General features: G+C 47.4%; 2 protein-coding genes across 2 annotated transcripts in view; one reads left to right on the top strand and one right to left on the bottom strand.

Moving 5' to 3' along the window:
* Window positions 1-1850: 1850 nt before the first annotated feature.
* On the top strand, window positions 1851-17157 carry Ntan1 (N-terminal asparagine amidase). Its single transcript, XM_010608719.3, has 10 exons — window positions 1851-2004; window positions 9943-10045; window positions 10122-10187; window positions 10490-10598; window positions 12264-12337; window positions 13268-13321; window positions 13719-13772; window positions 14743-14840; window positions 16365-16478; window positions 16818-17157. The coding sequence occupies exons 1-10, from the start codon at window positions 1933-1935 to the stop codon at window positions 16995-16997; spliced, it is 924 nt and encodes a 307-aa protein (XP_010607021.1). The 5' UTR covers window positions 1851-1932; the 3' UTR covers window positions 16998-17157.
* A 530-nt stretch (window positions 17158-17687) lies between these two features.
* LOC104851528 (pyridoxal-dependent decarboxylase domain-containing protein 1) overlaps window positions 17688-22781 on the bottom strand; it is a 34431-nt gene continuing 29337 nt past the window's right edge. The window contains exons 16-22 of the mRNA XM_010608726.3: window positions 22325-22443; window positions 22003-22124; window positions 21050-21142; window positions 20906-20972; window positions 20676-20705; window positions 19787-19891; window positions 17688-19297 (exon numbers count right to left, since the gene is read on the bottom strand). Coding sequence (XP_010607028.1) covers window positions 19041-19297; window positions 19787-19891; window positions 20676-20705; window positions 20906-20972; window positions 21050-21142; window positions 22003-22124; window positions 22325-22443 — 793 coding nt within the window. The 3' untranslated portion in view covers window positions 17688-19040. The remainder of the gene's footprint in view (window positions 19298-19786; window positions 19892-20675; window positions 20706-20905; window positions 20973-21049; window positions 21143-22002; window positions 22125-22324; window positions 22444-22781) is intronic.

The following is a 22781-nucleotide window of genomic DNA, read 5'->3' as shown; positions in this document are numbered from 1 at the left end:
TTTTTTTTTTTTTTTTAATGTTAGGAAACTGCTTCCGAGTCTTCACTGTTTAAAGTAGGGACTGTTACATTGTATACTTTGGGAGTGTTGAGAAATAAACTGCACTCTGTGATGAGGATGGCTTCCGTGTGTGTTATGTGAAGGGTCCATGGCTTTTCCTGAACACAGCCAGCCAGGAATCACAGGCCTGAACAGGTACAAGGAAACAAACACCTCTCCAAAGAAAATGACATGCTTTGAACGAACATCTGTAGAAAAATAGTGAAACATCTTTGAAATTACATGAACATAATGGCATTGGGGGTAGGCAGGCAAAATGCTTTTCTTGGTATCTGGCCAGGTAATTTAATCCAGGACCTGGACCTAATATATAACAGTGAATTTGACCCTTTTGGAGCTTTCAGTGATAACAGGCTGTGGCATGTGTGCCATAGGTTCACCGCTACTGGTCTAGAGACTCAAACCTGAAGATACTTGAAAAAAATCATGTAGGAATTAAAAACCATTTTGTTTTTCTGAGATAGGTCTCACTATGCAGCCCAGGCTAGTCTTGAACTTGTGCTTTCCAGGATCCTCCTGCCTGAACCTCCCCAGGGCTGGGATTACAGGATAGTGCACATGCTCATCAGGCTTGGAGAGATGGTAATTTGGTCAGGGTTACACAGCTGATAATTGATCACTGAATTCAAACCCTGTTCTTCACCCAGATATTCCTACTTTGGACTTACTTAACTTTACCAGCATTACAACAAGTTGCTTATAGCCCTCTTGTCTAGGAATATATTAAAATGACAGCACTAGCTTTGTGAGCAAAGCTGTTTAATCTTAGCTCTACCACTTAAAAGTATTATATCTGGGCAAGTTAAGGCCTAGTAACAGTGGTTGATATTGACCCCTGTGTTTGGGTGCATGGGTGTGTTAAGAAACTGAGTAAACTGGGGCTGGGGCCACTCATGAGTGTTTCCTACTGTCAGTTCTGTGATTATTAGTATTTTTGTTTAATGGGGCTTGTAAACTAAGGGAGGATTAGTTGTAGCCCAAGAGTCCCTAGCCCATTTTTATTGTGTCCATGGACTTCTAAGCACCACGTTTTACTGATGATTTTGTGTGCCTCTGTGTTACTGATGACTCAACCCAGGGGTTTGCAATTGACTTTCGTACCCAGACCTTTTAATTGGATTGTTAAATTGCCAAGGCTGGGCTTGAACTTGTGATACTCCTGCCTCAACCACCCAATGGGCTGGAGTTTCAGGTAAACGCCAGAACCAGTTTACTGATGTGTAGGATTAGCACAGTATGGATCTGTTTTCTCAGTTTATGTCACCTTAGCATCATGGCACATGCCCATAATCCCAACATTCCAGAGGCTGAGGCTGGAGGATCTCCGCGAGTTTGAGGCCACCCTGAATTACATAGCAAGACTGTCTCAAAAATAAACAAACATGGTATCAGTAAATTACTTGTGTATGATCCAATAGGGGAGCACAGCAGACACTCAAAGCTTGAGCAAGAGCAAGGTCATGAATCAGAGAGTGGGGCAGGGACCTGAAGGGAAGCTGGCAACCCAAAACCCGTACTCAGGCCAGGCTGCACTCCCTGTGAAAATTGAGGCAAGGGTCTCACTGCTGCTACTCCTACTTCTGCCTGTTACCCTCTCCTTACGCACACGTTTGCAAGACTACATTTCCCAGCGCCCCTTGCGGAGGAGGCCGGCCGGGGCCCGCTTCCGGCTCCAATTCCGCTTTGGACCACACTTCCCATGAGGCCTTGCGCCCCGTCCTGCTTTTCCCGGGCCTGTCTCCGCGACACTACTTCGGTCCCAACTACACTTCCCAGCAACATCGGCGGCGGGGCGGGACGGACAGGACGGGGCTGTCCAAGTCGGGGGCGCCGCCGCCGCCTCCCAGTGCCTGTCCCGTTTCTTCTTCCGCTATGCCGCTGCTCGTGGACGGGCGGCTGCCGCAGTCCGCCGGGGAGCTCGTTCGAGCGCACCCGTCTCTGCAGGTGAGTGGGCTCCAGGCCAAATACCAACTTTCTACTATTGGCGCTACACTGTTACTTCTCACAGCTGAAAAACTGTCACCTGTTCCTACTTTTGGGCTTCTCTATGAGATCACTGGATGGGAACCTCCAAAAGTTTCAATACTAGCAAAGAGACCAGCCATAGGGCGCGAGCCCTACTCGCCCGCTGTAGCCGCTCTCGCGCTTCCCCTCGGCGAGTTTAAATTTGGCGCATCCGGAACCTGGCCGCCGACTGCCCACTTGTTTTCACTTGGGGGTCCGCGAAGCTTTTGCCTTCTTCAGACCTTAGAGGGCACGTTCTCGAGGCTCCTCCTTTACAGGGGAGGGGACCGGACCCAGATGCCAGGGACTTGCCCAAGGTCGCACGGCCACGCGCAGGACACCCCTCCCCCGTCCGGGGCGCGTGCACGGTCCCGGGGTCCTCAGGAGGCGGCGGTCGTCCCAGTGTGGGCTGAAAACAGAGTTGGGCAGAGGTTTCCCGGCGAGGTCCTCTGGTTCTTTTCCTCTTATCCTCCTACTCTGCGGGGATAGGGCATCTGGTTATTTTTAGCCAGAAGAAAGGTCTCTGCTTTCCCTCAGCTGGGCCTGGTGAGGACCACGCCCTGAAGGTTTTTTGGTTTTTTTGGTCTTGTTTTGTCTTCGTTTTTCTTGTTTAGCCCCAGACTGGATCTCTGAACCCTTAGTCCACTTCTCGTGCAGGTCCGCGGCGTAAAAAAAAACGAGACAGAACATCCCACGTGCCGCATCTTCAGTTCAGGGGCAGTCGGCCCGTCCCGCTGATTGCAGAGATGAGTGTTGACCGGCTATGTGTTGGACACCCATACTGACCACTGTCCCAACTCTCAGCATGTTGGCGGTCTAGAAGGGGAAATGTTTTTTAAGCACAGAAATAGCTCAAGTATAAAGTGCCATAAAGAAATAGTGCCCCCTTTCTGATGGAAAGCAAGTGGATGGGACGAGTCTGAGTTTGTGGTTTCTTCTGTAGCAGCTGTATAAGTTTGTTACTGTTTTTTCTCTGCTTCCTTGTTTTTGTTCATTCGCCTCTTGAGCTGTCCCCCAAATGTAAGCTTCCTGAAGGAACATAGAGTGTCTTCACTTTTGTGCCCTCAGAGCCTCGAGCAGTCTCTGGAAGTTGACTTTGCTCTCAGTCAATATTTGTTAGAAAAGGGACACAGTGACTCAGAAAATGGCCTGCAAGATATTGGAATTATTAACAGGGAAAAGGTGGATGGCTCTCTGGGCTTCTTAACTTGAACTTCAAGACAATTGGAATATTAGCTAATTCATGCTAGGCTAAGCATTCTGCTAGGTCACTCTCCTTGTATTTTGTCGTCGACAGTGTTAACTTTGAAGTCAGGAGTAGAACTTAGACAGAAAAAAAAAAATTCAGCCACTTAAAAAATATGGGTTACTCTCCTTCTGTGCCTGAACGCGACTGTGATAAAATGTTAGGTCAGTGTCCAGGCCAGCTCACCAAGTGTGGAGGCAGGGATGTGGTGAGGAGCCAGGGCCTCTCCTCTCCCAGGAAGGTTTTGGCCTATTTAGGGAGACTTAGTGTAGAAAGGACCCATTCGTGTTACAGGATCACAGAGAAACACACAGGATGAGCAGCAGGGGGGCCCTGTGGGGTGTGGACTGGCTGTTTTCCCTGGCCCCATAGAGTGTGCAGAGGAGAAGGGAAATAAAGCTAGAGAGGGCAGGCTTTCCTAGTGTGTATACTCCGGACTCCATGGATCTATCACCTAACTTGTAATAGAGAAAAGAAAGGTTTAATTATTTTCATTTAAAAAGCATTATGTAGCCAGATATGATGGTTCATTCCTGAAACCCAACACTTGGGAGGCCAAGGCAAGAGGATTGCCACAAATTGGAGGCCAGCCTTAGCTACATAGCAAGACCCTGTCCCATAAAAGGGGAAAAAAAACAACAAAAAACATTATGTACTCTTCATAGGGAAGTAGAAAATGTAAATATTAAGATCAACTTTGTTCATAACCATCCTGCACATTTTGAATAGCTTAACAGAAGTTTTTCATAGTACATTATAGACTTTTTAAATGATAGCATATTTTTTTTTCTCATGTGTCTTTCTCACGCAACAGTATGTTGTGTGTAATACCAGCCGTGTTTTGAGCCTGTGATTAGCATATACAGCCATCTCCCCCATTATTTGCTGTTTTATTTCCTGCAATTTTAGTTACCGAAGAGTCAGCCATGGTCCAAAAATATTGAATGGAAAAATCCAGAAAAAAACCAACTCATAAATTTTAAATAACTTTTATTATTGTAGAGTGATCACTTCTCCAACTGCCTAGAAAGGAGGATGTTGAGAGTTAAAAAAAAGACCTGTGTAGTTTTAAAGTGGAGGGGGGCTGGGAGATCAGTGCCTCAGGGCAGGCAAAGACGAAGACTCTGATCTGGCCATTGTTTATTGGGTACACACAGTAATTGGAGGGAGCAGCAGATGACTTGGCGGGTGGGGGATCCTATGTTGATGTGGATCTCATGCTGGGCGGGATTGATGAAGGTAGTAGGGATAGGGAGAGTATTCTTATAGTAGGAGGTGGGATGAGTTAAACTAATAAGTAATTTGACCTTCCCCAGGTGAAACCTTTCTCTTTTTGTGTATACATTTTGGGGGGTGGGGTGGAGACAGGGTCTCACTATGTAGTTGAGACTGACCTGGAACTATGTAGCCCAGGCTGGGTCGAACTCACAGTGATCCTCCTGCCTCAAGCCTCCCAAGTGCTGGGATTACAGGCATGCGCCAACAGGCCCAGCTTCTTTCTCTTTTTGTATTACTACTTGGGTCTCAAAGAACCAGGATGTCTTCAGCTGATGTAATCTTGCCCTTGAGCGCCTCAGCATAAAGGGACCATTGAGGCCTCAGCTGTGACTGGAGGCAAAACTGAGTTGTTTCCCAGTGCTACAGCCAGTTTGAGGGCAAGGTGACATTGTGCATTAGACAGCTCTTTAATTATGAAATGATCCCCCCAAATTATGTTGAAAGGCTCCCAACATTGTATTACAGAGTATTGTTAGAATTGTTTTATTAGTTATCTCATGCCTAATTTATAAATTAAACTCGATCGTAGGCATATCTGTAAGGGTACACATAGGATTTGTAAGGTTTATCCTGTCCTTGGTTTCGGGCATCCACTGAGTGTTTTGGAAGGTGTCCCCCTGCGTAAGGGAGGACACTGTAATGACGACAGTGAGGCTTGCTCAGCAGCACTGGCCTTCCGAGTGAGTGAAGCTGCGATCCTCATTTTACAGAGGATGTGGACATCAGAGGTTGCATGACTTGTCCAAGGTCCCATATCCTGTAAGTGGTAAAGCCGGGACTGGCACCTAATTTCATTATAGTAGCCACTAGCCACGTGTGGCTGTTTGCAAATTAAGTAAAGTTTAGGAATTAATTCTTCAGTCCCACCGGCCACAGTTTTGGTGTCCAACAGCTGCACACGGCTCCTGCATGTGACAGTGCAGACACCAACTGCTACTGCCCTGCAGAAAGTTCCTTGGGCAGCAAAGGCTGCAGCCTTCACTCCTCACCAGCCCCACGGTGTCTTATTCAGTGGTTCTGCAGAATTCCACAGTACAAATGTATCATAACTTAATCCTGCTTTTAATCCTGCTGAGGATGGAGCCCAGGACCTCACAGCTGCTAGGCAAGCATTGTACCACTGAGTGACACCCCCAGCCTTGCATGCAAGATGTTTGTAGTGGTTTTGCCAGTATGGACATTCTCAGACCGTCTTTGTAAACAGATTCAGGCTTATGAGCACAAAAGTGATGCAACTAAACCACTATTTGGAAGTAGTGAGGCTGGCAGCCAGTGGGTAGGACAGACGGCAAGGTGGACCTCTCAGGAGACAGGAAAGCATAGATGAGGAAGGCTGACAGTCACCCACTGGTGGTGATCGCTGTTTAGGGACCAGGTTCATGACACGCCCTCTCTCAGTCCTCACCAAGCTAACAAGGTGGGTGGATATAGCCGTGCCCATTAAGCAGGGAGGAAGCAGAAGCAAAGAGGACCAGCAGTGTGGCTGCAGGCACTTGGAGAGTGCCTCACTGGATCCAGTGCTCATAGCCGATGTTGCAGTGTTGTTTTTGTGGTTCTGGGGATGGAATTTAGGGCCTGGTGCATTGTAGGCAAAAGCTGTGACACTGAGCTACACCCCCAGCCCCGCAGTAACACAGAAGAAAGACAAAGGGTTGATAAAGCGTGATGGTGGGAAAAGAAGTCTCAGTTGTCACACTAGGTAATTTCTCAAACACCACTGTGTGTTTTTTGGTTTTGGTACCAGGGATCGAGCTCAGGACCTTGCACTTTGAGGTAGGTGTGGTGCCACTGAGCTAAATTCTTGGCACAACCTCTTTGTTTTGTACTCTATGAAGCACTTTCACACTCCTCTAGGCATGGACTAGAGCAGGGATGGCAAACCTTTTAGAGCTTTCAATGATACAAATAGCCCAATGTGGCATGGTGCCATAGGTTCGGCACCATGGTCCAATGCGAGGTTACACCTAAGTGACTGGCTTGGACAGTCAGCAAACTACAACTCACCAGCCAAACTCTGTACAATGCCATGAGCCAAGAAGGCGCTTTACATTTTAAAATGGTTGGAGAAAAATGAAAAGAATCATTGTATTTCATATGATATTCTGTGAAATTCAAATTTTGGTGTTGCCTCTAGAAATCTGTTCAGAACACAGTCACGGCTGATATTATGTATGTCTGTGATTGTTTCACGCTACAGCAGCAGAGAGCACACACAGCCTTAATATTTACTATTTGCCCTCTCTTTAAATTGTGTTGTTGTTAATTCCCAGGTTAGGAAAATGGTGCCACTGAGTAGGAGTTGGCGAATCAAGATGAGAGACTGAGCAATTTTTGTTGTACATGCTAGTATACAAAGAAGTTAGAAGTTGAGAAACCTGGTGCCGCTTTTGTTTCAGAAAGCACACGATACTGGAGCTGTGTGTTTCCCCAGTGAGAAGTTAGACTAACCTCGCACGTCTGGAAGAGCTTGTCTACTGTGGCATTATCACTTCTGGTCAATTTTGCTTTTATTTCTTTGGGAAATAGTAGAAGCTGTGTTGAGAGAAATGCTTTTTGGTCTTTATGAAAGTGATAACTCGTTGTCACGACTGCTTTGGGTGGTGACCCAGCTGTAAAAATGAGTCTTAAAAATTGCCTTTGTCCCTTCCTTCCCAAAGGTAAAAGTAAAAGGTAAGTATTAAAAGAACAATACACAGGGAAATCTGGATTCTTTTTCCTGTTACTATTAGTTGAGGTGAGAGGTAGTATGAGAATGAGAAGTGGTGGTCCCTGAGAGCTTTTCAGAGTGTTAAAACAACTAGCCGTATTTATTTCTTCTTCTCCAGCAAGCATGGTGGAGCGTGCTTATAGTTCCAGCACCAGGAGGCCCAGGCAAGCTGATTGTGAGTTTGAGGCCAGCCTGGGCTGCGTACTGAAAGCCCATCTCAGAAAAACAAAGCAAACGAAAAACCAAAGTTGTGTTAACAGTCTCATTTTACACTGGACATCACTAAATTCTTATTCTTAGTTCATTTCTTTTGTTTTTGTTTGCTTTGTGGTGCTAGAGACCAAACCCAAGGCCTTGCATTTCTTTTAGTTATCATTTATTTATTGAGTGTGTGTGTGTGAGTGTGAGACAGGGTCCCACTCTGTAGTTTCGGGTGGCCTTGGACTCACTGTGTGGCCCAGGCTGGTCTTGAACTCGCAGTGATCCTGCCCCAGCCTCCCAAGTGCTGGGGGTATAGGCAGGTGCCTCCACACCCAGCCAAGGCCTCGTAGTTTCTTCTTTTTGTTTTCGTTTCCTTTTCTCCCCGCCCCACTCTCCCTCCCTGCCTCCCCTTTGCCATACTGAACCCAGGGCATTCACAATGAGCCACATCCCCAGCCTTTTTTATGTTTAGTTTTGAGATAGGGTCTTGCTAAGCTCCCCAGGCAGGACTCAGTCTTGTAGTCCGCCTGTCACAGAGGCCCAGAGTGCTGGGATGACAGGCACGCATTGGCATGCTTCATTTCTTAAATCGAGGGCTTCTCATGTTAGTGACAGCTTTGCTCCCAATTAATGGGAATTCATTAAAAGAAGAAAGCAGTGAATAACTACTCAAGCTGGTCAGTAAATTTAGCATATCTCATGCTGGCCTGTAACCCTGCTCTGGAAGGCTGAGGCAAGATGATCACAAGTTTGAGCCCAGCCTGGGCAATTTAGTGACTGAGACCGTCTTTTAAAAAAAGAAAGAAAGAAAGTAGGTTGGGGATGTAGCTCAGTGCAGAGGTCCTGGGTTCAAATTAGCACTAGACTTGAGAAATATCAAGCAGCCTATATAAGAATTAAACCTGTTCTCCAGTGTAGACACCCCTTGGTGCTTATTCACTTAAATAAGTTTGCTCATTTAGATTGTTTCAAGTTAAAATACTTGCTGGGTTTTTTTGTCTTTTGTTGAGATGGTTTCACTGTGTAGTTCAGGCCACCTCCTGCCTCAGCTTTTAGTTACAGGCCTGTGCCACCTGCCAAGCTGAAAATTACTGTACATTTCAGTGCTATATCAGCTTGACTTTTTGTTTTAAGACAGGAGGGTCTTAATGTAGTTTAGGCTGGCCTCGAACTCACGTTGATCCTCCTGTCTCAGCCTCCCTAGTGCTGGGATTACAGGTGTGCATCACCGTGCCCAGCCAGTTTCACATTTTTTGAAAAGCTTAAATTTTCTTGAAACAATTTAACCACCTAAATTACTAATTTTATTTTGGCATTGAGCCTGTTAGGCAAGTATTCTGCCTCTGAGCTACACTCGCAAACCCTGTGTTCTTTTCCTTTTTCTAACTTTTTTTTTTTTTTGGTGGTTCTTGGAATTGAACGGAGGGCTTTTGCATTGGACTATATCCCCACACCCCCAACCCTTTTTCACCACTTTTAGGCACTTGGTAAGTTGCCTAGACTGGGTTTAAATGAGTTTGTGATCCTCTTGCCTCCTTCCAGAATGCTGGGGTCACTGGTGTGCGTCACCACACTACACCTTTTTAATAGGCTTACTGCATAAACATTTATACAAATAATTATACAAATCTTTGATACTTAGTATTGATAAATCTTTCATGATTTCACATATCCTTTTTGTTCTGCTTTAATAATGGCCTCATAGGTACTTGGAGACTAGAGCAGTGAAAACAGCAGAAGTCACTCATGTTTGCTGTGGCCCAGTCGTGCTTCTGTGGGTGACTTTTTTTTCCCCCTGTGTGTATAAGCATTTTGCAACAGCTGTACTAGCTGTATTTATACTCCTTTAAAAAACTATACATTTGTGTTTTGCCCCTTATTTAACATCTCAAAACTGTTTCTCTCCCAATTATTTATGACAAGGCAGTTAGTGGTTGAGTTGTTTCTGCATAATTTGCTTGTGCTTGTGGTTCCCAGCTGTTCTGCTGATCTGAGTAACACAGTGGCGGGCCCATTTGTTTCCCTAGAACACACTTCCAGCTGTGGCATTACCGGCTTCCGGTGAGGGGAGTCCTCACCCAGCTCCTCTTGGAGGAAGTGATGGAAGGCTGTGTGCTCTGGGCCACCCAGCTGCTCCTCTGCTGCAGTCCGATTATCTGTACTGGTGAAGGGGTCAGGAGCCTTACACTCTAGTAAAGAAATGTGAGAAGGGATGCTTGCATCGTATTTCATAGGTACTAAAATCTTGTTTTATAGTTTTAAAAAACCAGTTTTATTGTTCCCTTTGCATTATTTGAAATGAATGTCATTTAGCCTCTGTCAGATGGTGCATACACACCCCTCAGACACACTAGCATGTTTCCCAGAGTACACTTTGGCTCTGTCCACGTTTAGTTACTTAACCCTCACTAATTTACATCACTTTTATTTTTTTTTAATTAAACAGGAAAGAGCCACACTCCTCAGAGGTCAGTCTGTTCAACAAGTGGGACCCCAGGGCCTTCTGTATGTTCAGCAAAGAGAGCTTGCAGTGACCTCCCCAAAGGATGGTAGGTTAGGAAGCAGTGAATTGGGCATTATCCCAAAAGGCTACTGGATATTTTATTTTATTTCTTTTTTAAACAGGCTCCATCTCCATTCTGGGTTCTGATGATGCCACCACTTGTCACATTGTGGTCCTGAGGCACACAGGTATGATGAGAGAGGTGAAGGAAACTATTGCTTAAACCAGCCCAACAGTGTGGGACCGTTTAATTTCTCGATTTGAGTTTCCTGGTGTCCAATTGGAAGCCTGGCTTCGCTCACCTCCTTTCTGGTCTGCATGGTATCTCCCTGGTGCCCTGGTCAGAATGGGTTGGCTGGGCAGCACGGACTTCTCTTTTTTTCTTGCAGGACATTCAAAGGTGACGCAGCCGAATGGACAGGAGGCGTCCTGGCCTGCTTCCCAAGTCCTCATGGGAAATAACCCGAGTTGTTTTACCCTTGTTCTTCAGGTAACGGGGCTACCTGCCTGACACACTGTGATGGAGCGGACACCCAAGCCGAAGTCCCCTTGATCCTGGACTCCATAAAGTCCTTTTCCGACCACGCTCAGTGTGGAAGGTGAGCTCCGCGCTGCTTTGTCATGTGAACTGGGAACTTTGTGGTGCTGTGTAGAGGTGACAGCTCTGGGTGCTGTTTCAGAGACACCTAATGTCACTGCCCCTGTGGCTTGTGCCCCCAGAGCAGAAGGTGGCACAGCGTTGGCACTGCGGCAGTTGTTGACTGAGTGGACGATGGGCACGGGAACAGTCCGAGTGGATTTTAAATGGAGTATGACTTGAATCCGGTACTTGCCCTGTTTCAGTGACAGGGCTCAGCCATTGCTTTGTTACGGCCCAGATGTGTGGGGTATAATGTTCAGTTATTGATGGAAAGCTTCCTGTGAACAACACTTGTTACAGGGCACGGACATCCTGCCTCACCATGTCCACACTCTGAAGTGAGGGCAGGAGGCAGCAAGGACGAGGCAGGGGCCACATCAGTGCTTTTAGCCTGGATTGCTGGGCTGGAGCTGGCCCTGCTTGGCGGTGCCCACAGCATCTCCTCCCCACCGCCCTGGTGAGGGGCACATTCCCTGCTCCACAGAGACGTGGCTCACATTGATCGGTAGTGGCTGAGAACTAGACCACAGGGACACTGTCACTTTCACTTGTGCAACACACATCAGTTAGAGAACGTCTTTTTCTTCTTGGTGCTGGGATGGAGCCCGGGTCTGGTGCGTGCTAGGTATGTGTTCTTCCCTGCCTGGCCTGCCTCGTGGGTGTATGACCTACCAGCAAAACTCTTCATTTTGCACTGGGCTCTGCAGATTGCGTAGCTGGGCCTGACTGCTTGATTGAGGGAATGTGGGTGTTAGATGTTCCTGGTCTGTTCATAGAATTCCTTGGGCCGGGCGTGGTGGCCCATGCTTGTAATCCCAGCATTCAGGAGGCTGAGGCAGGAGGATCGCTGTGAGTTCAAGACCAACCTGAGCTGCATAGTGAGTTTCAGGTCAGTCTCAACTACATAGTGACAGCCTGTCTCAAAAACAACATAGAATTCACTTGGTCACTCCGGAAGTTAGGAGGCAAAGCTGGCAGTCTAATGGCCCCAGAGCCACAGCAGTCCCCGCCCCTCAGGAGGCACACGTGGTTTCAGGTTTATTCCGTAGAGAGGATCTGTCTCATGGAAGGCAGCATGAAGTGTGGCAGCACTTTCCCCCAGTACCAGTGCACAGGTGGTACGGGCTGTGGGAAACACGCGGTTAATGGGGTCCTCCACTAGGGAACGGCTGTGGCCGGCAGGGTCCCCAGACCAGCACCTCTCCATCCGCTAGTGTTTGGGGGAGGACCCTGTGGGAGTCTGGCGTCAGTTTCCACGCGGATAGTAAACCACACCCTCTGGGTGACAGGCGCTCCCTGCCCCTTTTCTCACACCTCAGTTCCTCTCAAAGGTATCAGGAGATCCTTGGAAGTGGGCAGGTGACGAGGAACAGTCACTTTCCTCTGGAGCAGTTTCTCCCCCGAGTCCACACCGCCGTCCCCTCAGTCATCTGGGCATCCGGCCAGGGGCTCCAAAGCTTGTGTTAGTCTCGGCAGCCTCCACTTGTGCGCCCAGTGCGCCTTGGACTTCATGTGCGCGTCACAGAGGAGAAAGGCGGAAAGCACGGCTGTCGGCGAAGAGAGCGACACCGAGGCGCGCTGGGAGGTGTTGTCTGGCTCTCACCACCGCCCGTCTCTTTACCAGGCTGGAAGTGCACCTGGTGGGAGGCTTCAGTGACGACAGGCACTTGTCACAGAAACTTACTCATCAGCTTCTTAGTAAGTTCGCTGATTTTTTTCTCCAAATTTGATAAAAATTTGGACCTGTGTTCGCTTGGGTTAAAAATCCCACTGAGCCTACAAGGGACGCACTTGGGGCAGATGAAAAAAAATAGGGCCACTCGGCTGGAATCCCAAGCAGAGTGGATACAGGGCCCACATGGAGCTGGGTACGTCGGAGCCCCCGAGATGGGATTTTCTTTTAAAACAGCAATCGGTGCATTCTAGAATAGTAAATCCTCCAAATTGTATAAAATGAAGGAACCATTTTTTTGGTAGGATCATCTGTTTTAGCCTCTGGAAAATGGAAACACGGATGATACCATTTTCCTCTCCTGAATTAGCAAAAAAAAAAAGGCGGGGAAGGTGAGTGGGAGGCAGGCTGTTCTGTTAGCCACCTCCGGCTCAGCCCTGGAGCACAGCGGGCCGCTTCTGACGGTACAAGGATCATCTCCTTCGCCCCGCTCATGCCCCTTCCTGCACTCTGTTGGAAGAAGTACTGTAAAGTGTGCACGGGTTTATGTCCAGAGATGAGAGAACCCTGTGTACAACGGGTGTCCGTCAGTGGAAAGTGGTGAGTCACTAAAAGAATAGGAAAGGGATTGGATTGTAGTTTTCCTGTATTTTCCAAATTTTTTAATGACCCCAATAATCAGGAAAAAAGGTGACTTAGAAGATTGAAAGTCTCCTCTTACAAATCTGCGTCTCCCACACCTGAGAAGGCAGGGAAGGCTGGAAAGGCTGCCGTCCGCTGCTGGCTTGGGGCTGAGCCTGTGTCGGCGGCTGGCAGTCGGGCGTGCGTCTGGCCGCAGAGGTGGTGGAACAGCTCGCTCAGCTGGCTTCTACCCTTCCACCCGTCCTTGCTCAGCAGTGTCTTCTGCTAATTAGAGGAACTTTCTTGACGTCTAGTTTTAAAACTCTTAATTCTAGGCGAATTTGACAAACAAGATGATGACGTTCACTTAGTGACATTATGTGTGACGGGTAAGTTCTGCCATTTCCCGAAACCATGTAGGTTCAGGGACGTTTTGCCCTCACTGTTGCTGCAGGCCCAGCACCAGGACCTGAGTTGTAGAGCACACACTCAGCGTGTCGCTGCCCGTTGCTGGCACGGCCTCCACCCCTTGCCATGAGCCCCTGCGTGGCCTCCCTGCTGATGCGGCACCCCCTGCCCGCAGGTGTCTTCGGGCCGCATGTGGGGCAGGCCAGGGCCTGACTGCGAGGGGCTTTGTTCCGCACAAGCCTGCCTGACGGGACGTTGTCCCTGTCCTCGGTTTTTCTCACTTCCCATCGAGGGCTTTGTTGCCTTTGCTAGACAAACAAAAGCAGTCATTTCGTATTGCTCAACAACTGTATCCTAATTTTTTTCCTAATTTTTCAGAGTTAAATGACAGGGAAGAAAACGAAAACCACTTTCCAATCATTTATGGTATTGGTAAGTAATGTGTTTTCCTGAGGCTTGGAGGCTTGGGTGAAAAGCTGATTGGACAAAGTAGCGGTCCCATGGCTCCCTTGAGGCCTGAGCAAGTAGTTCGCTCACAGCTGTAGGAAATTGTACTGCAGAGAAAACAGGGACCGCATGTCCAGCACAGACCTGCCCACACCTGCGGGGTCTCAAGCAGTTCTGTTCTTGGCATGGTGTGCTCTTCTCTAGACAGAGCTCTTGAGGGAGTGACGGGACATTGGAATCTTTGTACACTTTGCAGACCAGGTAAGGTTTTGAGTGAGAACAGAGGTCACACCGGAGAAAGTATACAACTATCGGGCTAAAGAACTTAATCTGCCTCCCTCCACCACAGCCCCGAGGGTCCTGAAGAGGTAGCCTGAATGGGCTGTATTTGCAGAGGGCTTCTGCTGTTACAGTTTGTTTAGCTGTGTGGCGAGTACATAGGTGCTCACTATTTTTATTCTCTAACTTTCGTCTATCTAAAATATCGTGGTGCCTTGGTTCACAGACTTCTTTCCACGGTTCTGGTCACAAAAAAAGAACCAAATTCAGTGGTTAGATTCAGTGTTGAATGACCGACCTTACAGGGAAATTTGTTTTGGCTCTTACCTGGTTCGGTTTGTGACCAGGATCATGCAGAGTCCAGTGTGTGAACCAAGGTACCACTGTAACAAACTAAAAACTGGTGGTCTTTGCCACCATCACAGGCCACCTGCTGCCCCCGGCCATACAGAAATGGATTTGGTCACAGGGCTGACCAGGGTGGCTGTGCATCTGCTGCTGAAACAGTGAGCTTTGTACCTGCAAGCAGCTCTGGGCTTGGGGATCTGACCTGGCCCAGCTCAAGCCTCAACAACCCCTTTCCAGAAAGGGGAGGCATAGATGCCTCAGTGGTTTCATACTGCAGACTCCCCACCGTGCTTCTTCTTCAGTTAAAGTCATTCTGTTGCCTTTGCAGCTGTCAACGTTAAAACTGCAGAGATTTTCAGAGCCTCCTTTAAAGATCGAGGCCCGGAGGAGCTGCTGCGTGCGGCGCGGGCTCTAGCAGGAGGCCCTGTAAGTGCACCGTGTTAGGGGGTTGCAGGGATGCGGGATGAACTGCCCAAGCCCTGAGCTTGACTCCACCTTTACAGGCCGTAGAAAAGTTTGTCTGCCTCTAAAGCTGTAAATTGCCAGGGACTCCCACAGGTACACTTTCCCATTTTGTTGCAGAATAAAGATTTTAGGTTTTAAGTTCAAGACCCCAGTTGTCTGCCTAGAAGGTGCAAGAGGTGGTGTGAACCCACAATGTACAGATGCAAAGAGCATGAGCCTATGTCTGTAACCTGTACAATGAGAAGAGCAGCAAAGGGAGAAGGGAAGTCTCTCCTCTCTTTGTACTTGGGATTATCCTCCCTCTCCTTTTCCCAATACTGAGGATTAAACCCAGGGCCTTTCACACCCAGTCCTTTATTTTTATTTTGAGAAAAGGTCTTGAGTTGCTCAGGCTGCGCTCAAACTTGTGATCCTTCTGCCTCAGCCTCCCAGAGTGCTGGGGTTACAGGTATGCATCAGAGATCATACCTTTTTTTTTTTTTGGTACCAGAGATCAAACTCAGGACCTTGCGTTATTGGGGATCAACCCTAGGGCCTGGCATACGCTAAGGTAAGTGCTCTACTACTGAGCTACATTCCAGGGTGCTTTTTAATTCAGTATTTTTAAAGTTAATAAAGTCCCACATGAGGAACAGGTGGGAGAATTCTTGTAAAATGCTCTGAGTAGAAAGTATAGCCCAGTGGTATAGCACTTGCCTAGCACGAGCCAGGCCCTGGCTTGATCCCCAATAACGCACCATAAATGAAAACTTTCACTGGCTGTGTTGCACACATCCGAAATCCCATTACTCTTGAGAGTCTGAGACAGGAGGATCACAAGATCAAGCCCAGGCCATGAGACCCTATTTCAAAATAAAAAATAGTGCCAGATTCCACCCACAGTACCACATGCGGTGGGTGGGGGGGCGCTCAGCTTAAAACAGAAATCAAATGTGTTTGTTAAACACTGGAAAATGTTTGGCGTCAGACCAATTTGTTTTGCCAGACTTTTAACATTTTTAGGCTTCCTTTTGTTACTCCTTAAATAGCCTAACAACCCTAATTTACTTACTCAGAAGATATTTCACCCTCAGTAACCAAAACTAAACATTGCTGGTTAAACTGATAATTATCATTGGCTAATTTGGGGAATTTAGGGGATGGATCATTTGGCAAATTAGCTTTTTACAGTTGGTGCTTTTTCCTCCTTTTGACGGGGCATCAGGCATTGAGAGTTTTCAAGTTGCAAGATTATTAGCTACTCAAGTTGCAAGATTATTAGCTGTCTATAATGAAGCAGTGTTTTGTGTAGCTGTGGAGAGCACCCATGCCAGACACGCTGGGTTTGAGGCCCATCTCTGATGGTCAGTGCACAGAGCTATTGGGTTTTTACCATCTCCTCAGAGGACTGCTGTCAGCACTACACAGTGTTCAGGGCCAGACACAGGGCTACACCTCACACACAGTAAACACTCCCCACTTCCTCCTCTTGAATTACTCTTTCAGATGATTAGCATTTACGATGCAAAGACTGAACAACTTCGAATAGGCCCGTATTCCTGGACACCACTTCCACATGTGGATTTCTGGTTACAGCAAGACGACAAGCAAATACTCGAGGTAAGAATTTAAAGGCCAAGTAACTGTTAAATCTCTGGGTCCTGATTTCCTCAGCTGTAAGGAAACAAAAGGGTTTTGATGAGCTAACAGCTGCTTTTTCCTTAGTGAGTAGCAGAAAGTTTTTGGAAGCCACTAGCAAACCTTGTGTAACTTTTCTGCCAGCTGGGGCTAAGTGGTGTCCTCTGTAGAAGTGCGCTGGTGGAACAGTAAGGAGTCCCCTGCACACGTTGCGGGAGATACACGTAGTGATTTGAGAACGCCCTGACTAGTATTTTAGAAAGCAAGGAGAAAGGAACAGGCAGGTGGTTCTGTCATGCCCACTCTTTTTTTCCCCCCCAGAATCTTTCAACTTCCCCTTTGGCGGAGCCTCCCCACTTTGTTGAGCATATAAGATCTACCTTGATGTTTTTAAAAAAATATCCATCTCCAGTGAACACACTGTTTCCTGGAAATAAAGCTCTCCTCTACAAAAAAAATGAAGATGGCTTATGGGAAAAGATCTCTTCTTCAGGAAGCTAAAAGTAGGAATTACCAAAGCAAGCGACTCTTGGCATAACAAAGACTGCTGGTGGGGTTTGGAAAGAACATGAATTTGGAATCTATATCCATTGAGTCTTAGGTCTTTTTCCTTACTCGTACCTTTCAAATGACTTTCAAAATAAAATCTTATTTTGGCAAAGGCATTTGTTTAGCTTTCCTTTTACGTCAGTGTCCAACCTTTTCTTTTGGGTCAGTAATAATGGGCAGAGGAGAAGCTACCTCACTGGTCTGTCAGCAGCTGTTTGAGATACGTGGGTAAGTATTTCTCTCCTCAGTTCATAAAAACCGAGTTTTTAAAATGCAATAAAATTTAGTGAGAATTTATAAATCTCAATTTTTTTTCTCAAAAATACTTTAAAAGCTTCACATCCAAAACTTACCTATTTCTAGATAAATGAAAGGTTGAAAACAGATAATTGTATTTGAGAATAGCGAGGTCAAACCCTCAGATAATCTGAGTTTAAATTAGAGAATTATACAGAGCCACTGATGTCAGTTCCTTTAGATGCTATTAAAATGCCCGAATTTGTGCTCACTTTGGCAGCACACGTACTAAAATGCCCAGGTTGTAGTTGCTATGCAAGCTACACTTTTAGGAACCTGTTTCTCAAGTTCCTATTCAAAGGAAATCACAATGTTTAATAGTAAGGTTTATAAACTGAGTTCCCTGGTAACAATTTCAAGAACCTTTATTGAAACCAACATTCAAACAGTATCTCAAGGGTGAAGTTCTGTTTCAGCAAAACTGATTTAACAATTCCAAATATATATATAAAAACATTTAAAAATTAATCTTGTTAAAGGTGATAATTTACCCCTGTCCCATGTTATCTGCTATACTTCATTGCACCAAATAAACAGGGAAGACTGTTTAATCTGCACCAAAAAATAAGGGAAATTATTTTGACAAGTGCCAAATGGCAAAAATCACATCAAATCAGTGTAACTATAGGCTTAATGTGGTATAACTAAGGCTTCCCACGCTAGTCCACAGACCCAGTGTGAATTCCCCACTGTCTTAACTTTCCCATCACTCGACTTTGCAGGACTGAAAAGGCACAGGGGCCCAACCTTAGAACAAAGAGGACGACGTAGTACTTTGGGAAAACAGAAACTGGTAGGAATTTGGGGACTGACTTGCAGTCATTTCAGCCTGGAAGGGACACTTTTCTGGCTCTCACTTCTGAGCTGGAGCCAGGGTGAGCTGTGAGTGGAAGAGAAGCTACAAACCTCTGGAAGGAGACAGTCAAGGGCGAACTTACTTGAGCATTCCAACCCGTGTAGTACTGCACAGCACGTCAGCATCAGGCTCTTCGGGACAGAAACAAGCAGTCTGCACCTTTACGCTGATTTAAAAGCTTTACCAATATTTAAAAATAGACACACACACACACACACACACATATATATGGTCAGGAAGAGACTCAACAGTTATTCCTAGTTAGACAAGTCCTTAAGTTTGTTTACAAAGAGCGTAGAAAGGGAGAAAAGATTTGTGGCAAAGGACAGCCCCAGACAGAAGCCCTGCCACGGCTCACGTGGACACAGTCCTTAAGTCTCCAGGAAAAGCAGTAGGTGGGGTGCAGGAGAGGGCTCTTGAAGCCCTGTGGTGACCACCAGATGAAGGTCACTGCTGTCTCGCCTCTGTGGAATCACAGCACAGAACCCGGAAGAGACCTAATAAAGTCTCCATGTGCAATCTAATCACGTAAGCTTATGTTCAGAAAGACAAGAGCAAGTGTTCCAAGTGGCAAACACCTGAAATTGTGAGTGTTCTTTAGGAATAAAAGTGGGAAAGTCGTTTTGCTACCTTTGGGCAGGCCAGAAACAATAGTACGTTGTTCTGTGTACACATAAAATAATTGATTGCCCTCCTGGGAAGCCTGGCTTTCAGGCATATATTTGTGCAAAAATCCCAGCCAGCACAGGTCCTTTCTACTGGATGAACATGTGGCACCGTTCACTTTCAGTGTAACGTCTTCCCTGAAAACAGTCAGTACAGTCTCAGTCCAATACTGGATTTTATCTTAAGCTCTCCGGCTCCTGCACCTGCGGGCACTCATCTTCCAGACGCTGGGCACTGTTCTGGAGGGCTCCAGTCTGGCCGGCCTGAGGGGCTGGTGCCCCCGGAGGCTGGTCAGGGCTGTGGGCCTCTAGAGTGCTCTGCTCAGGCCCACTGGACATGTCTTCCACCTTTTCCAAGTCTTCGATGTGACTCACCGAGCTGGTCTCACTCATGGCATCTGAACCTCTCAGGGACCTCTTAAAAGGCTTCTGACCTGGGAAAAGGGACGAACAGTGCTGACAGCTTGGAGAGGAGGCCCAGTGACGAAGGCTCTCTGGAAGCCTGGTTACCACTTTATAACTGCGTGGGGAGAAATCCTGGAATTTCTCGTTCACAGTAGCTACTGTGATTCTTTCATGTTCCTCAGGCTGGGAACTTCTGAGGTCATCTTAAGCTCAGGAGAATGAACATCACGATTAAAATAATGCCAGCCCTCCAGACCCCAACTTGCCCCCCTCCAGTGCCACCAAGGCACTTCTGTGCGGTGAAGTCTCAAGGCTACTGAATGGTTATTTAAAGGGACAGTGGTACATGGTCTTAAGTATATAAAAATAGGAGTTGGGGTTAAGGAATCAGTAAAACAGGAATGAGAGCTAACCTCAAACAACGGAAAACTGTTAAACATGATGCAAAGGTCTGTTTTCCTCCCCAAGAAACAACCGATTTTCTTCCAAGTTAATGAACTCAAACTGATGTAACGCACCTGGCAGTCTCTGTCTGGTGCGAGTGCCTGAGGGCGTTGGAGGCGGCGTCACTCCTGTACCTTGTACTTTGTAGACATACGTGTGTTCTGTGGACTCGAGAGAGCCTGTCGGGGAGAAAGAACAGTGGGCAGAAGCTCCTGGCAGCGGCTGCCCTGAGTGATGCCACTGCGTGTGCCTTCCTGAAACACGCCAAGACCCAGAGACAGCTGGGTTAAGCGGCCCCAGCCCTGCTGAGTGTCTGTGCCCTCCCCACTCTGAGTCCCCGGGAGCGGCCCACCGGGGGAATGTGCTTCAGCAACAAGGAATGGATGCCGCTTTGCTTAAGGCTTGGCGGATTAAAACTCAGATTATCTCCTGCCCTTGTTGACAGTACGGTCATTTCCTGGGGAAAGGGACCTTGGGTTTCGGGAATGTTATTTCCTTGGCAGAACAGGAAAAGAGGAGTCTGGGCTTTAATATCTTCCTCAAATTCTAGCAACTGGTTATACTTCTGGTTGCCTGGTTTGAGATTAAAAGTTGCAGAGCTGTGTGCTCTGACCTTAGAATTCCCCTTTCAAAAGCAGCCCTGTGCTGGGCAGAACATGCAAGAGGACTGCAAGGACCAGTAAGCCCAAGCTCATGCCCGGAGAGCTGAATGGACCGGTTCTCGTGGATTCAGGGGAGGGGAGTCCGCTTACTACAGGACTGAGCACCTCCTTCCCACTATTTTAGTGATGGAGGGGACTGGAAAAACACGGCAGGGCAGCAGGGACTCAGATTCCTGGCAGAAGGGACAAACACTAGGAACTGTAAGGGAGAGACTGTGCAGCGTGAGGGATGTCGGAACTAATAGCATCTGGTCAAAACTCCCGTGTAAATGAGACCTGAGCCGAGACCAGTTACTCCTACCTGCTGTTAAGTTAAATGTTCTTCCCTTTTGTGAAGCTTGTACTGGAGAAAACCAATTCAGCACGGACCCTACTACAGGGATCTGCCGCAGTACTCCCTGCAAAACATAACCCTTGTTCCTCAGGATCATGCCAACGATGAGCTAGGCTCCCTGCCCAGTGCAGCCGGCCTCACCTCCTCCAGAAGTCGTTCCTCATTTGCTTTCTGCAGCTGAACCTGGGCTTCCTGATGTGAAGCTTGTACTGGAGAAAACCAATTCAGCACGGACCCTACTACAGGGATCTGCCGCAGTACTCCCTGCAAAACATAACCCTTGTTCCTCAGGATCATGCCAACGATGAGCTAGGCTCCCTGCCCAGTGCAGCCGGCCTCACCTCCTCCAGAAGTCGTTCCTCATTTGCTTTCTGCAGCTGAACCTGGGCTTCCTGAATTCCCCTCCGGACGACTTCTGTCATGTTTTCCAGAAGCTATAGAAGACCAAGAAAGGCATTACTGGCTTACACTTCTTGCTGGGATGGACAGGAACTGTGGACACAGCACTGGGGATGTTTTACAGAAGTACATTAGCAGTGGAATTCTGCATTTGTAGGCCAGAGTGAAAAACCAAACAAGACAGTAAAATGCTTGTGGAGGCCCAGACACACCTCAGTGACCAGCCTTGCTTGATAAGCAACAGGAGAAAAAACTACTGACATCCTGAATGTCCTATCAATAGAAACACGTCACCCACTCAACAATTCAAGGAGAAAAAGACGGAAGCCATAGTCAGGTTTGGAAGAAACCTCAACGGCCCATCCAGCCGTGAATGGAGCTGGTTCCTCAACTTCATTTCAAACTCCCTTCTCTTCTGACCCCTACCCAAAGCAAGATACATGACAAGCACCTGTCTTGTCTCAGACACATCTGGCTTAGGGAATGGCTACTCTGGTCCTTTGTGCCAGCTGGCCAAGCGGCAGGTCTGTTCGTGGTGGGAGTCCTGTTACCGGAGACGCCCATTTCACCTGTCTTCAGGCCCAGCTTCTTTCAGGAGCTCTGCACCGAGCTGGCAGGCAGAGGGGTCTTCTGGAACGTGCAGCTACTGTGAATACACAGCACTCGCTGCACACTTACACGTGAGTGTGCATCTCCCCACTGCCTGCCAAGTCGAGGGCAGCAACTGTGTCAGGCCTACTTGGCTCTCCTGATGTCTGGCACGACACCTCAACCATGGGGACACTGACAGACGTTTTGGGGGTGAGTGGACATTTTTCATGGCTGCTTCCTCTCTCATGACCCCAGTTAGATGGGGAGGCAAACCCCCTCAAAAGCATTGATCAGTCTTACAGACCCTTGAGTTTTCCTCAATTTCCCGAGCTGTGACTGCAATTGTCTCCACCAGTTCAGATACATCTATGTCGTCGCTGGCCATGCCAACGTAAATGCAGCTCTTCATACTCTTGTACTCAGGGCCTGCAGGCAGAAACAGCAGACAAGCTTGGCTCCCGTTCTGTCGAGTGAGGCCTGGCCACTCCCCTTTGTAACTGCGGGACCATGAAGAACTGCACCTCCCCCTGGACCTAACCTAAAGCTTCCTCCAGGTGGATGAAGCCGTCGAGCCCATTAGAAAGCTCCCTTCCACCCTGCAGTTAACTCACAGAAGCAGTAATTACCCATTCTAAATGTAAGGTCAGATTCCAGTTCATTTAACTTTTTCAGGAGTCCAGCGTGGATTTTTTCTCCCTCTGGGTCAGATTTCAAACTGCTCTTATCATCATTTGCATGTTCATACCTAAAAACAATATCGAACAATAGCATTTTAATCAGACGTCAACTGTCTCCTGAAACACAGGGTTATAGGGAGAGACTGACACAACATGAAGACCAATGGGCAAAGGAGCCTCTGGCGGTATCTTTCTTGTTTTGGTCTTCTGAGACAGAGTATTACTGTGTAGTTCAGGCTGGCCTTGAATTCACCACGTACTCCAGGCTGGCTCGAACTCAGCAATTTGTCTGCCTCAGCCTCCCAAGGGCTGGGATTATAGGTATGCAACACCATGCTTGGCTGAATAGTGTTGAGAATGAAAACTCTCAAGAATATAAATAAGGCCTAAGTAATTGGCTTTATAG

Source organism: Fukomys damarensis, unplaced genomic scaffold (genome assembly GCF_012274545.1).
Source record: "Fukomys damarensis isolate Sample0158 unplaced genomic scaffold, DMR_v1.0_HiC HiC_scaffold_34, whole genome shotgun sequence".
Classification (NCBI taxonomy): domain Eukaryota; kingdom Metazoa; phylum Chordata; class Mammalia; order Rodentia; family Bathyergidae; genus Fukomys; species Fukomys damarensis.
This window is presented reverse-complemented; position numbering and strand designations above follow the sequence as displayed.

What these genes read in the sequence shown, in the direction of transcription:
- Ntan1 (XM_010608719.3), top strand. Translation starts at nt 1,933, where the DNA reads ATGCCGCTGCTCGTGGACGGGCGGCTGCCGCAGTCCGCCGGGGAGCTC. An exon ending in AGTGACCTCCCCAAAGGATG is followed by an intron (nt 10,046 to 10,121) that starts GTAGGTTAGGAA and finishes TTTTTTAAACAG; the next exon opens with GCTCCATCTCCATTCTGGGT. An exon ending in GGGCTCTAGCAGGAGGCCCT is followed by an intron (nt 14,841 to 16,364) that starts GTAAGTGCACCG and finishes TTACTCTTTCAG; the next exon opens with ATGATTAGCATTTACGATGC.